The sequence below is a fragment of the Podarcis vaucheri genome (genome assembly GCF_965113315.1).
Source record: "Podarcis vaucheri genome assembly, chromosome: 10".
NCBI lineage: Eukaryota > Metazoa > Chordata > Lepidosauria > Squamata > Lacertidae > Podarcis > Podarcis vaucheri.
In genome coordinates this window covers 72,632,206-72,647,177 of record NC_138748.1, presented here as the reverse complement: position 1 = coordinate 72,647,177, position 14,972 = coordinate 72,632,206, and the positions used below count along the sequence as shown (strand labels likewise).

Below are 14,972 nucleotides of genomic sequence, written 5' to 3'. Positions count from 1 at the left end.
TTTGCACACACGCCTCCCTCCCCCCGACACCCAGGTAAAATTCATCCCTTGTGTCTCCGTCAGAGGCAACACAATGAGGCCAGGAAGAAAGCAAGGCAGCTGTTGATCTGTTTGCGCGCAGAACCCCCCCCCCCCCATGCAAGGAGTGAAGCAGCCCAGAACTAAAGCGCGTTGCAATTTGTACACCCTCAGATAGTAGCCCCCCCGTCACAGAGAGAGCACCCCAAAAACATCTCCGTTTGCGTTGTACATGGAAATCAAATCAGACTCCGAGTTCATGTTTGGGCAACATGACAAGTCTGTCTGTCAATCGGGATGCCTGGTGATTCCTGCTCCCTGCCTTTTCCTGGCCAGCCTGAGAGATCACTGGAAAGGGCGGATTTCTTGACTCCAGAATCCACCATGGCAGACCCGTTTCATTCAGGCACAGAGATCTGCTCTTTGGACCAGTCTGCTTGGATCATGTGGATCATCAATGGATCATCCATGATGTCATACCCATCTCACGGAGGGGGGAGGGCTCAGGAAGAATCTCCTGCCACGTGACTGGGGGAGTCTGGAGGCTGACGGGGGTCAGACCGGGCTGCTGTTTTGCTCTCCTTCCTATTTCAGCTCAGGTTTTCCTGGCAGAAGTTACATCTCATCAAGAAATGGGTGGATTCATTGAGGAAACGTGGCTAAGCGAAAACATCCGTTGAAAAGAGGCAAATGTGTGTACTTTGTTACCATCCTGTGAGTTGTGTTGCAAAGGCCATTTGCAGAAAGGCTCCTATTGTATCACCTGCGGCTACATGCCAGAGTTTTGGTGTTTTGCGGAAATGTGTCTGTGTAAATGCACTTATCCTCGTGCATTTATAATGGCAAGACATTAAATCCCTTGAGATCCACAAGCACCAGAACCATAAGCCCACATAGGAGTCCAAAAGCACAGAACGAAGCAGCCCTATCAAAAGCTGGGTGTCTAACAAAAACAACAACTTTTTTTTGTACCCCATCCATCTGACTGGATTGCTCCAGCCACTCTGGGCAGCTTACAAAAGGATAGAAGAAAACATAACCCAACATAAAACATTAAAAGCTTCCCATACAGAGCTGCTTTTAGGCATCTATGGAGGTCGTGTAATGGTTTATCTCATTGACATCTGGTGGGAGAACGTTCCACAGGGCAGTCACGACGCCCGAGAAGGCCCTCTTTAGCCTCACTTCTCGCAATGAGGGAACTGCCAGAAGGCCCTCGGAGCTGGACCTTATGCTTTTCATATAATCAGTTAGTCATATATCAATATATAACCATATTTCCTTATAATGGTTTTTTTTTATAATCCATGTTTGAATCATGAAGGCTTCTGCAAAGCTTAGGGCAAAATGCTTAGATTTGAAAAATCCAAAATGAACTCTGCCCCAGTTCTCTCCCCTTGTTCTTCTCAATGTCTCGCTAACATAAGGGGGGAAGCAATAAATCTGCTGTGCTGGCATTTTCCTCCTGTCCAGACAGGGTCCTGAGCAGCTAAAAACAGGAAGATGCTAACCACAAAATGTCCCTGTTTGGCAGATGTTGCGTAGGAGAGCTTAATGGCTGAATACAGTTCCTTTCTCCTTTTTATTAGGGGAAAGGTTGGACTAATGTTCAGACTGAAGAAAGCAGAAGTTGGGAGGGAACTCTTTACATGATCAGGGGGCAAGGCTTGAATGCGCTCATCGGTTCTATTTTTGCTGCCATGTGTGATTGTATTCGATTATGTCATGATCTATGATGTATGTACTCAGGTATAAAGCCTCAGGGCGCTAGAGCTGGGGTGTCCAGTCTCTGGAAACGATTCCACTGGGTCAATTATTGCTTAGCAATAAATATCACTTTCTTTTTCTCCAGTGCTGTGTCTGTCAATTCTTGGACACAATTTGAGTGGGTCACAGGTACCTTAAAAATCCTTGCTACAAGGCGGCCCTCGGAGCTAGACCTCAGTGTCCGGGCTGAACTATGGGGGTGGAGACGCTCCTTCCCTTCTACTGGGCTGAGACCATTTAGGGCTTTCAAGGTCAGTACCAACACTTTGAATGGTGCTCGGAAACAGACCGGGAGCCAGTGAAGATTTCTTAGGACCCGTGTTCCAGCAGGGGCCATGTTATGTACTGAGTTGAATAGGATCCAAACTGCAGCAGTCTGATTGGTCCTAGAACAATAGGATCCAAAACGCAGCAGTCTGATTGGTCCTAGAACAATAGGATTCAGAATGCAGCAGTCTGATTGGTCCTAGAACAATGCAGCAGTATGATTGGTTGGCAGGAACCACCCAATCATTCTCCAGATAGAAGCGAATCCACAACCTGATTGGCTTACAGTAGAATTCCAGAATTAGCCAATCATGTGCAGCCCATTGTGTAAATAATGTATATAAAGCAGATACTTTGAGGGGACATTCATTCATTCCTCCTCACCACTATGAGCTGAATAAAGAGCATGAAATCACTTTGCGACTCTGTTTCACTGGCGATGAAGGTGGGATCCCGCTGAGCTGACTGCCACACACAGCACCGCAGCACTGCCACCTGCCGCACCGCTGCCTCGCACCGTTTATCCAGGCTTCAGCTCCAGGACACAAGGAACTCAGAATGGCAACTGACAGCAGCTTCTCGCCGTTCAACCCAGCATCCGGAGACTGGGAAGCATACGCCTCCCATTTCACCTTCCTCCTAGAAGCCAAAGGGGTCACCGACGACAAAGACGCCAGGAAGAGGGCGATATTCTTCAGCATCTGCGGAGAGGAGACGTTTGAAATCGCCCAGGGTCTCCTTGCACCTGAGGACGTCGCTACTGTTCCATACAAAACAATAATGGAACAGCTGAAGGGGCACTTTTCGCTGCAGCCCTCAGTGGTGGCTTGTCGAAATGCCTTCTACGCAAAGCGGCAAGCCCCTGGGGAAACCATAACTGGGTTTGTGACCTCTCTCCACCAAGCCGCCCGGTTCTGCAACTTCTCAGAGCTGGAGAACATGCTTCGTGACCGCCTCGTCGGTGGCCTGAAGGATGAGAAGCTTAGCCTCTACGCTAAGAAGGATCTAACGTTCCAGGTCGCTCTGGAGGAGGCCCTGGCAACGGAAGCTGCCGAGAGGTCGACGCAAGAGGCACGGCCGAGCCTGCCGTCCCAACTGAGGGTCCACCACGAAGACCTCACCGATGACTCAGGATCCGACAGGGAGGAGGTGCACCGAGTACAGCAGCGCACTCAAGCAGCCCACATACCACACCTGCCTCGCCGAGAAGGAGGGAAGTGCGCAAGCTACGGGGAAAGTCACAAGAGGAGGACCTGCCGTTTCCGCAACGCAGAGTGCAGGCAGTGCAGAAAATCGGGACACATCGCCTGGGTGTGTCGGGCTCGGCCCACCTGACGCCAGGCATCAGATGACCAATCCAAGAGCCCCAGGTCCTGGGGCCCAACGCACCAAGGCAACGCGACGGAGCTCACGGACTTCCAGGTATACCAGTTGCCCCACCCCAACGTAGAGAAAATTTATGTAGAGGTACAGATAGAGGGGGCCCCATGCCACATGGAGCTTGACACAGGTTCAACTCTATCCATAATCTCAGCAAGGACCTTAAGGAAACTGTGTCCTACTGGGGGTCCCAAACTCAGGCCGGCCCCATTCACCCTCTGGGACTTCCAGAAATGTAAGGTCCCCACAGTGGGGGTGGGGACCTTCAGGGTGCAATACCGAGGGTGGACACGGCAACTGGACTTGCTTGTGGTCAAGGGCCCCTACATTAGCTTACTGGGATTGGCATGGTTTGGACCACTGGGGCTAGCCGTCACCGGGGTGAACCACACTAGCTTACAAGTGGATGTGGACGCCATATGCAAGGAATTTCCGGAGGTTTTTGATGGGAAATTGGGACAGTATACGGCCCACCCCCCCATTGCTCTACAGCTTGACCCCGCAGTATGAACGGTCAGGCTCAAGGCCCGCCGGGTCCCGTTCGCCCTGAAACCCCATATAGACGAGGAATTGGACCGGCTCATGGAGCAAGGCGTGCTGGAGCCGGTACCTAATGCCCCCTGGGAAACCCCAATCGTCACACCCGTCAAGCCTAATGGTTCGGTCCGCATCTGCGCAGACTACAAATGTACCATAAACAAGGCCCTCACGGCCCACGCATACCCAGTGCCAGTGGTCAGCCATATCCTTGCCACCCTGGCTGGGTCGAAAATTTTTGGCAAGCTGGACTTGGCCCAAGCATATCAACAGCTGCCAGTAGATGAGGCCACAGCAGAGGCACAGACGATTGTGACGCACAGAGGAGCGTTCAGGGTAAAGCAGCTGCAATTCGGTGTCAGTGTGGCACCAGGCATATTCCAGAATCTAATGGACTCGCTCCTTAAAGGGATTCCTGGCATCACCCCCTTTTTCTATGATGTGTTGATTGCCGGGCCCACACCAGAGGAGTTTGAGGACCGCCTCCGCACCATTTTGCACTGTTTCCAGACAGCAGGTCTTAAGGTGAAGCGGGAAAAATGTCTACTAGGAGTGCCTCAGGTGGACTTTCTGAGATCCAGAAAGGGGTCCACCTGACTGGGGACAAGGTACGGGCCATTTGTGATGCCCCAGCGCCCAAGAGCAAGACTGAACTCCAGGCCTTCTTGGGACTATAGAACTTTTACCATTCCTTCCTTCCCCACAAGGCGGCGGTAGCGGAGCCCCTACACAGACTCCTGGACAAGCGGGCCCCTTGGGTGTGGGGCCAGTGCCAGGAGGCCGCATTCCAGGCAGTCAAGGACTTGCTTGTCTCAAACTCGGTCTTGGCACACTTCGACGAGAAGCTGCCGGTGGTGCTAGCATGCGACGCCTCGCCCGATGACATCGGTGCTGTCCTGGGACACCAACTCCTGGATGGAAGAGAGGTACCGGTGGCATACTTTCCCCAGACACTCAACACAACTGAGCGGAACTACTCGCAAATCGACAAGGAGGGTCTGGCAATCGTGAAGGGAGTAAAAAAATTCCATGATTTCTTGTACGGGCGGCCCTTTACCGTGGTGACTGATCACAAGCCGTTGCTTGGCTTGTTTGCCCCCGAAAAGCAGACCCCCCAAGTGCTGTCTCCTCGCGTCCTCAGGTGGTCAATTTTCCTTGCCAGCTACCAGTATGCACTGATTCACCGCCCTGGGAAGGCGATGGGCCATGCGGACGGCCTCAGCAGGCTACCACTACTGGAAACAGGCCCCGACCCAGCACCTGCACAAGAGGTTATGAGCCTGGAGCTGCTTCCCAACCGCCCCATTCAGGCACAAGAAGTTGCACACCATTCCAAGAAAGATAGGGTCATCTCCCGGATCCTGGACTGGGTGTGGAGGGGATGGCCCAGCAGCAGCCCCAGGCCAGAATTCGCCGGCTACACAACCCGCAAACATGAACTGTCGGCCCACAAGGGGTGCCTGTTATGGGGAAGCAGGGTCGTTGTTCCCCAGCCCCTCCGCAAAGGGTCCTCACAGCCCTACACGAGACACACCCAGGGGTAGTAAGAATGAAGGCCCTGGCCAGGAGTTATGTGTGGTGCCCGGGGATGGATGGAGAGATAGAAGCCTGGGTCAAACACTGCCAGGCCTGCCAAGAATGCCACCCAGATCCCCCAAGGGCCCCAGTCCAGTCCTGGGAGTCCGCCCGAGCACCATGGTCACGCCTGCATGTGGACTTCGCTGGCCCCTTTCAGGGGAAAACATTCTTCATAGTGGTGGACTCCTACACCAAATGGCTGGAAGTCGCACTGGTACCGTCCACTTCTACGTCCGCAGCCATCCAGGTACTTCGCAGGCTGTTTGCAACCCACGGGCTCCCTGACACTCTCGTCTCAGACAACGGGACTGCATTTACGTCAGGAGAATTCCAAACCTTCACAGCGCAGAACGCCATCCGCCACATCAGTTCGGCGCCATTCCACCCTGCCACCAATGGCCAAGCAGAACGCATGGTGCGGACCACCAAGGACACCCTTCGCCGCATGACGCAAGGGGACTGGGAGTACCGCCTTGCCACATTCCTCCTAGCACAGCACAGCACCCCCAGCTCAACGACTGGCCGGAGCCCCGCTGAACTACTAATGGGTCGGCGCCTTGCACTATGAGCTGAATAAAGAGCATGAAATCACTTTGCGACTCTGAGTATATTTCAGACCAGGGGGCCGAAACTGAAAGTATCCCTTGCCGGAAGTAATCCATAAACCTCTCCTCCTCCGTCTTCTCGGGAAGCCATTGGTGCATGATGCTCAAGAGAGGGAGAGGCGTGAGTTGGGTGCGCTCGGCTTGCCAAGGGTTAAACAGAAACGAGCTAGATTCCTAGACAGGAAAGAAAGACGGGGGGGCAGGGTCCTCCAGAGCGAAAGCCCAATCCCTCCCTTTCCTGCAAGAAGTCGGGCGTGTGGGGGTCCCGTTGGTTCGGCTCTGCAGAGGCTGCCTGGGGGCGCCTGCTGGGATCTGGTGAGTCTCCTGTCTCCCAGGATAGGGCCCATGGGGAGAGCGGGGGTCCCAGCGCTGCATGGCGAGAGGGGGCAAGTCAGGGCGCGGAGGGTCGCAGGAGGGCTGCAGCTCTGCTCTTCCTTTGCATGGATGCGCTGCTGGCCCCTTGGGGAGGGGTCTTGGGTCCAGGAGCGGGGAAATGCATGCAGAGAAACCCCATTCAGATGTATGGTTGTTGTTTAGTTGTTTAGTCATGACCCCCTGGACCAGAGCATGCCAGGCACTTCTGTCTTCCACTGCCTTATCTCCTCCTGGCTCCTGAGTATTGTTGGCCATACCTAGGAGTCCCTTAGGAGTCCTAAGGGACGCGGGTGGCGCTGTGGGTTAAACCACTGAGCCTAGGACTTGCCGATCAGAAGGTTGGCGGTTCGAAGCCCCACCACGGGGTGAGCTCCCGTTGCTCAGTCCCTGCTCCTGCCAACCTAGCAGTTTGAAAGGCACTTCAAAGTGAAAGTAGATAATTAGGTACCGCTACGGCGGGAAGGTAAACGGCATTTCCGTGCGCTGCTCTGGTTCGCCAGAAGCGGCTTAGTCATGCTGGCCACATGACCCGGAAGCTGTATGCCGGCTCCCTCGGCCAATAAAATGAGATGAGCGCCGCAACCCCAGAGTCGCCTGCGACTGGACCTAAAGGTCCCGGGTGCCTTTACCTTTAATAGGAGTTTTTATAGCCTTTGGAGGTACAGTGGTACCTCGGATTAAGAACTTAATTCGTTCCGGAGGTCCGTTCTTAACCTGAAACTGTTCTTAACCTGAAGCACCACTTTAGCTAATGAACCCTCCTGCTGCCGCCGCGCCTCCAGACCACGATTTCTGTTCTCATCCTGAAGCAAAGTTCTTAACCTGAGGTACTATTTCTGGGTTAGTGGAGTCTGTAACCTGAAGCGTATGTAACCCGAGGTACCAGTGTATATATACATTTGGTGCTGTGACTCGGATAAATTGATGCTTTCTTTGAACCCACCCAGCTGTGGCCCCCCCCAGTTCTCTGTGTGTCTCAGGCAAGGGGGGGGGGGCTCCTCTGTGTGTTTTGCTCACAGTTAAATTGCACATTTTTTGGGCGGAGAGAGCTTTCTTTTGTGTGTTTTGCATTGACGCTTGTGTCTCCAGCTCAGTCAGGGGAGCTGGGCTGGAGGGCCAGCGCTCTCTCTCTCTCCCTCTGCGTTTGTGGACCCCCCCCCTCCCTGGCAGCAGTGCACTGCCAGCTGTGGGAGCCTCAACCAGGCAACAGCAGGCTCCCAGCTCTGTGAATGTCCATGTATTGTCTCAAGCTCGGCCAAGAGGGTTGTGAGGAAGGGGGGGTGGAGTTTTCTCACTTTGTGTTTTGCTTGAAGGCTTTTGAAACATGACAAAACACCCTGGATGTTGGAGCAGCTTGCATACACAGACTCCTGGGTAGCGGTCCTGAGAGAGAACCCTACATAAGTTCAAAGGAAAGTGTTGTACCTCGCTGAGGATCCAGTGGGCACTGAAGGAGGCAGAAGTAATCAAACCCCAAAAGAAAGAGCACTTTTCCAGAGGAGAGGCGAAAATGAAAGAACCGACCTGGCCCCCAACGGCTCCCATATCAGCCTTTAATTGGCCAGACCTAGGAGTTTTGATAGCCTTTGGGGGCATAAAACACCCGGACTCTGAGCCTTCTTCCCTTGGGGGTTCCCCAGTTGGTGCCTGCCCCCCCTTTCGCCCAGCCAGCCCATGACAGCAAAAGCAGCAACAACAGTAAAATCAGTACGATAATAATATGCACACTGGTCCTCTGGCAGGAAGAATAATAACTTCTGGGACTATGGGAAAGGACTATTTTCCCCAAACCCCAGAATAAGCAGGAGCTCTGAGGTTGCCCCATGGGGTTTGTGAGGGAAGATGGGCCCCCCCTGGAGACTTCCGTGGTACCTGCACCCCCTCCTTCCCCCTCTTGCAATAAGGCTTGGGGGGAAATCTCCCATTAAATTACAGTATTTAAAGTTTTCTTCAGAACATGTAGGAGGCAGGGAGAAGTTCTAGTGAAGAAGCAGTGTTTGGAGATAATGTGGTGGTGGGGGTGAGAGAGTTTGGTGCAAAAACCAGTCACACACATTTGCACCCGTCTTGCATGCTTGAGTAGAGCAACTCCAGGGCATAAGCCAAGTATTGGCAGGGTAGGGGCCACGTGTAAAGCAATTCCCATGCTGAGGTCAAAAACACAGAGGCAGCAGGACTTCTTTAGTAATAGTTTACTGAGCTTTCAAAGCCTGCAGTTCTCACTGGGTCCCCAGTGAGGCACAAAACTTAGCTCCTGAGAGCAAATCCAGTTTCAGCAGTAAAAAAATACACCACACAGGATATCTAGATCAGGTACACACACCGGCAGAAGGGAGCAAGGGAGGAAAGAGGCTGGAAGGACACAGGGCAAAGGATGTGTGTCTTTCGCTTCCTGTCGTCTGGGAGGGAAGTCAGGAACTTGGCATCTGCAGGGACTTCACGAAGCAAAGCTTTCTGCCGCTTATCATGATGTGGTCAAGAAACCAGTAATGGACAATATATTGCCCAGCCCTCACTGACCACCAAGTAATCCAGATAAACCCTATTCCCTTTTCTATTGAAAGGTATATTACATCTTAGATTATAATCACATTGTTTGACATTGCCTTCAATATTTCATTACTATACAGTTTTACACATAAATACCAGAACTTCACATACACAAAATGTTTTAAAGACCAATTTCCTGCTGAGTTCATTTCTGTGAAGAAAAGAGTAGACTCTGAGAGGAAGACGTCCCACACTCCATACATTTAAATGGGTTCTTACATGTGAGAGTCTCTGGATGTTCCTTAAACAATCCATTGTAAATAAAGCACTTTTTGCAATCTTTTCATTTAAACTGCTTCTCCTCGTTGAGTTTGTTGATGGTTTAAAGGGTTTCAAGTACTAAAGTTCTTTCTGTCCGTGAGTCTGTTGATTTAGAACTTCCATTAGGACTGAACCTCTATCTACTTTCCTGATATTTATAAGGTTTGGCTTTTGTTTGAGTTTGTTGACATAAATCAAGGGTTCCACTCTGACTGGAGCTCCTTCCACAGTCCATACATTTAAACAGTTTCCCCCCTGTGTTTCTGCTGATGTTTTCTAAGGTGTCCATTCTGCCTGAAGCTCTTTCCGCACTCCATGCATGTAAATGGTTTCTCCCCTGCGTGAGTCTGTTGATGTCTTCTAAGTTTTCCATTATCACTAAAGCTCTTTCCGCACTCCATACATGTAAATGGTTTCTCCCCTGTGTGAGTCTGTTTATGTATATTGAGGTGTCCACTCTGACTGAAGCTCTTGCCACACTCCATACATTTATATGGTTTCTCCCCTGCGTGAGTCCGTTGATGTGTTCTAAGTCTTCCATTCTCAGTGAAGCACTTTCCACACTCCATACATTTAAATGGTTTCTCCCCGGTGTGAGTCCGTTGATGTGTTCTAAGGCTTCCATTCTCACTGAAGCACTTTCCACACTCCATACATTTAAAAGGTTTCTCCCCGGTGTGAGTCCGTTGATGTGTTCTAAGGCTTCCATTCTCACTGAAGCACTTTCCACACACCATACATTTAAATGGTTTCTCCCCTGTGTGAGTCCGTTGATGTGTTCTAAGGCTTCCATTCTCACTGAAGCACTTTCCGCACTCCATACATGAAAATGGTTTCTCCCCTGTGTGAGTCTGTTGATGTCTTCTAAGGTTTCCATTATCACTAAAGCTCTTTCCACACTGCATACATTTAAATGGTTTCTCCCCTGTGTGAGTCCGTTGATGTTTTCTAAGATTTCCATTATCACTAAAGCTCTTTCCACACTCCATACATTTAAATGGTTTCTCCCCTGTGTGAGTCCGTTGATGTGTTCTAAGGGTTGGATTGAAACTGAAGCTCTTTCCGCACTCCAGGCATTTAAATGGTTTCTCCCCTGTGTGAGTCCGTAGATGTTTTCTAAGTTGTCCATTATCACTAAAGCTCTTTCCACACTCCATACATTTAAATGGTTTCTCCCCTGTGTGAGTCTGTTTATGTATATTGAGGTGTCCACTCTGACTGAAGCTCTTTCCACACTCCATACATTTAAATGGTTTCTCCCCTGTGTGAGTCCGTTGATGTATATTGAGGTGTCCACTCCGACTGAAACTTTTTCCACATTCCATACATTTATATGGTTTCTCCCCTGTGTGAGTCCGTTGATGTTTTGTAAGTTGTCCATTATCACTAAAGCTCTTTCCGCACTCCATACATTTATGTGGTTTTCCCCCTGTGTGAATCCGTTGATGTGTACTGAGGTGTCCACTCTGACTGAAGCTCTTTCCACACTCCATACATTTAAATGGTTTCTCCCCTGTGTGAGTCCGTTGATGTTTTCTAAGTTTTCCATTATCACTAAAGCCTTTTCCACACTTCATACATTTATATGGTTTCTCCTCTGTGTGAGTCCGTTGATGTGTACTGAGGTGTCCACTCTGACTGAAGCTCTTTCCACACTCCATACATTTAAATGGTTTCTCCCCTGTGTGAGTCCGTTGATGCTTTCTAAGTTTTCCATTATCACTAAAGCTTTTTCCACACTCCATACATTTATATGGTTTCTCCTCTGTGTGAGTCCGTTGATGAATATTGAGGTGTCCACTCTGACTGAAGCTCTTTCCACACTCCATACATTTATATGGTTTCTCCCCTGTGTGAATCCGTTGATGTATATTGAGGTGTCCACTCTGACTGAAGCTCTTTCCACACTCCATACATTTATATGGTTTCTCCCCTGTGCTATTCTGTTGATGTCTTCTAAGTTTTCCATTATTGCTAACGCTCTTTCTGCACTCCATAACTTTAAATGGTACCCCCCTGTTGGAGGTCGTTGATGTGAACTATGTGTGCTCATTCAATGAAAATATTCCACATTTTAATTTCTTTTCCTAATGAAATGAAAGGTGCACCATTCCCTGGAGTTTTGACTGTCTTCTCCATCCCCTTCTTCAGAGTGGGAGGAAAGGAAATCCTGTTGGGTTTCAAGGAAGAGAAGTAAGGGAAAGACAACACATCAACCTCCATTAGCACATTCTCCTATTTTAATGTCTCCTACACTCTGTGTGTGTAGGAACTCTGTGTTTCGAATCCCCGCGGCGGTTCGAATCCCCGCGGCGGGGTGCGCTCCCGCTGCTCGGTCCCAGCGCCTGCCCACCTAGCAGTTCGAAAGCACCCCCGGGTGCAAGTAGATAAATAGGTACCGCTTACCAGCGGGAAGGTAAACGGCGTTCCGTGTGCGGCTCTGGCTCGCCAGAGCAGCGTTGTCACGCTGGCCACGTGACCCGGAAGTGTCTGCGGACAGCGCTGGCCCCCGGCCAATAGATGTGAGATGGGCGCACAAACCCCAGAGTCTGTCAAGACTGGCCCGTTCGGGCAGGGGTACCTTTACCTTTACCTTTTACACTCTGTGTAGGAGTGCCACAGGGTTCTGTCTTGGACCCGGTCTTATTCAACATCTTTATCAACGACTTGGATGATGGACTCAAGGGCATCCTGATCAAATTTGCAGATGACACCAAACTGGGAGGGGTCGCTAACACCCCAGAGGACAGGATCACACTTCAAAACGACCTTGACAGATTAGAAAACTGGGCCAAAACAAACAAGATGAATTTTAACAGGGAGAAATGTAAAGTATTGCACTTGGGCAAAAAAAATGAGAGGCACAAATACAAGATGGGTGACACCTGGCTTGAGAGCAGTACATGTGAAAAGGATCTAGGAGTCTTGGTTGACCACAAACTTGACATGAGCCAACAGTGTGACGCGGCAGCTAAAAATGCCAATGCAATTCTGGGCCTCATCAATAGGAGTATAGCATCTAGATCAAGGGAAGTAATAGTGCCACTGTATTCTGCTCTGGTCAGACCTCACCTGGAGTACTGTGTCCAGTTCTGGGCACCACAATTCAAGAAGGACACTGACAAACTGGAACGTGTCCAGAGGAGGGCAACCAAAATGGTCAAAGGCCTGGAAACGATGCCTTATGAGGAACGGCTAAGGGAGCTGGGCATGTTTAGCCTGGAGAAGAGGAGGTTAAGGGGTGATATGATAGCCATGTTCAAATATATAAAAGGATGTCACATAGAAGAGGGAGAAAGGTTGCTTTCTGCTGCTCCAGAGAAGCGGACACGGAGCAATGGAGCCAAACTACAAGAAAGAAGATTCCACCTAAACATTAGGAAGAACTTCCTGACAGTAAGAGCTGTTCGACAGTGGAATTTGCTGCCAAGGAGTGTGGTGGAGTCTCCTACTTTGGAGGTCTTTAAGCAGAGCCTTGACAACCATATGTCAGGAGTGCTCTGATGGTGTTTCCTGCTTGGCAGGGGGTTGGACTCGATGGCCCTTGTGGTCTCTTCCAACTCTATGATTCTATGATTCTATGATTCTATGATTCACTCCCTCATCTCCTACCCATGTTCCCAATTTTTAGGAAATGAAGTTGCCATGTCAAATGATAGTAATTCATGAGCAACTTTCAAAATCCTCAATCAATGTTCATAAAGCAGCACAATTTTTTAAAGAATGATGCGCTTTCTGATCTCGTGCCCATCCTCTGACACAGGACTATCCTAAAATGACACTGAAAAGCAGGATATTCAAGGCAAATAGATAAACTGTCGTTAGTGGAATGTGTAGTACCTTGAAAATGTTGTATTGATTCACTAATGGCCTGAAGTTGTGTTATTTCTGGGGACATGAATTTATTCTTGTTCTGTCTTAAAGATCATAATCATATGATGTCATGGGGTGTTAGGTGAGCGGTAGTACCTTTGGTGGGGGAAATGTCATGCACCTTAAGGGGTAATTTATCCACCACTGGTCTCCACCCTGCACTCAGCTCTCACCTTTGGCTTCCGGAAGCTGTCAGCATGCAATAGGGGCCACAATCCCAGGAACGGCTTCAACCGGCCTGCTAAACCAGGTGAGGATAGCTGCTGGGTCTCAAATTCTTGGTGGGTTGGGGAATTCTGCTGCGGGTGATGGCAGGCTCTGGTGGATGGAAAGGATGAGAACAACAGTGAATCCCACAGTCAAGAAGGCAGATTGTGCCCATTCCTCAGAGGAAAGTCAGGGAAGATGGGCCTCGTCAACCGGGGAAGGAAGCCCATCGCGAAGGAAATCTCTGGTCGTAATACTTTGATGCACTCCCTCACTTCCTCTTTTTAAAATTTATTTATTTATTTATACATACAACAAGAAAAGAACACACACACAAAACACACAAATACCAAATTACAAACAAATTACAAAAATAACCATAGACACATAATTTTCTTGGCAAACAATAAAACATCTATTGGTCTTAACACTAAAGACCCAACTTCCCGTCTATTCCATATTTCAAATTCATATTAAGTATTGCCAATACACACATTTTTTTTCATAATTAAACTTATTCTCAATAAATCTAATTTCTTCTATCTACCTAGCAACTATCACTGAAGTTCCTCGAATGCTGCAACAGAATTTAAACTACTATATTTATTTTTCAGGTATTCTTTGAAAACCTCCCATTTAGAAACAAATTCCTGTTTTGATTTATTCTTTATTTTTTCTGATAAACCATCTAATTCGGCATATTCTGTCAGCTTGTGGATCCAATCTTGTATAGAGGGAATTTCATTACTCTTCCATTTTGCTGCGATTAAAACTCTTGCTGCCGCCGTCGCATATAAAAAGATTCCCTTCCTCTTTTGTGGAATATCCAGATCTGTTATTCCCAGGAGGTAGGCCTCTGGTTTTTTATTGAAAGAGATCTTTAGCATTTTTTGCAGTTCTGCATGTATACTCTCCCAGAATACCTGTATTTTCCTACATATCCACCACATATGGTAGAATGTTCCTGAGTCTCTCAGTTGAGACAGAACCAGCCAAACTTGAAATTTAGAGGAATTCCAGAGGAGCCAAATGAGAACATAAGATTTAAAATGGTGAAGGAGCTGGCAATTTGGTTAGATAGGAAGGAGGAAGAGATAAATTCCTCCCTAGCAAATATATTTCGGATAAAATCAAAATCAGCTAGAGCTAGGGTGAAAAAATTACCAGGAGATGTAATAGCCATGTTTAACTCGTTGGAGGGGAGGAACGAAGTATTGAAACAGAACTATAGCAAAAGGCTATATATTGAAGGAATCCCAATTATTGTATTTAAAGAGATTCCTTCGAGATTTCTTTGAAGGAGGGATGTGTATAAAAAATTAACCAACCAATTGAAGAAAAATGGGATCTTATATAGATGGGAGTTTCCGGAAGGAATTTCTTTCTATTTTAAGGACAAAAGATTCAAGCTGTCTAGCTATTCAGAACTTGAAATATTTGCAAGAAGATACGAGAAGGAGCTTGGAAGGATGGCAGGGGGGAGGGGGAGCAGAGGGGGGAGGGGGCGGGGGCGAGGAAAGCGAAGAGGAAGAGAGAGAGACAAACTTAACAGAA

General features: G+C 48.9%; 2 protein-coding genes across 5 annotated transcripts in view; both read right to left on the bottom strand.

Moving 5' to 3' along the window:
- The window catches only part of LOC309541280 (uncharacterized protein), a 123,030-nt gene extending 110,120 nt beyond the window's left edge, over positions 1-12,910 (bottom strand). The window contains exon 1 of the mRNA XM_082238947.1: positions 12,515-12,910. The gene's annotated coding sequence lies outside the window, so the exon portion shown is untranslated. The remainder of the gene's footprint in view (positions 1-12,514) is intronic.
- LOC309541299 (uncharacterized protein) overlaps positions 1-14,972 on the bottom strand; it is a 64,971-nt gene that overhangs the window by 28,960 nt on the left and 21,039 nt on the right. For 2 of the 4 annotated variants that reach the window (XM_082239010.1, XM_082239011.1), the window contains one exon: positions 8,741-11,508. The exons of 1 other annotated variant lie outside the window; for it this stretch is intronic. In XM_082239010.1, the coding sequence (XP_082095136.1) occupies positions 9,578-11,335 (1,758 nt within the window). In that variant the 5' untranslated portion in view covers positions 11,336-11,508 and the 3' untranslated portion in view covers positions 8,741-9,577. Of the gene's footprint in view, positions 1-8,740; positions 11,509-13,384; positions 13,530-14,972 lie in introns of those variants that run through there. One more of the 4 variants, XM_082239009.1, reaches the window with a different exon arrangement.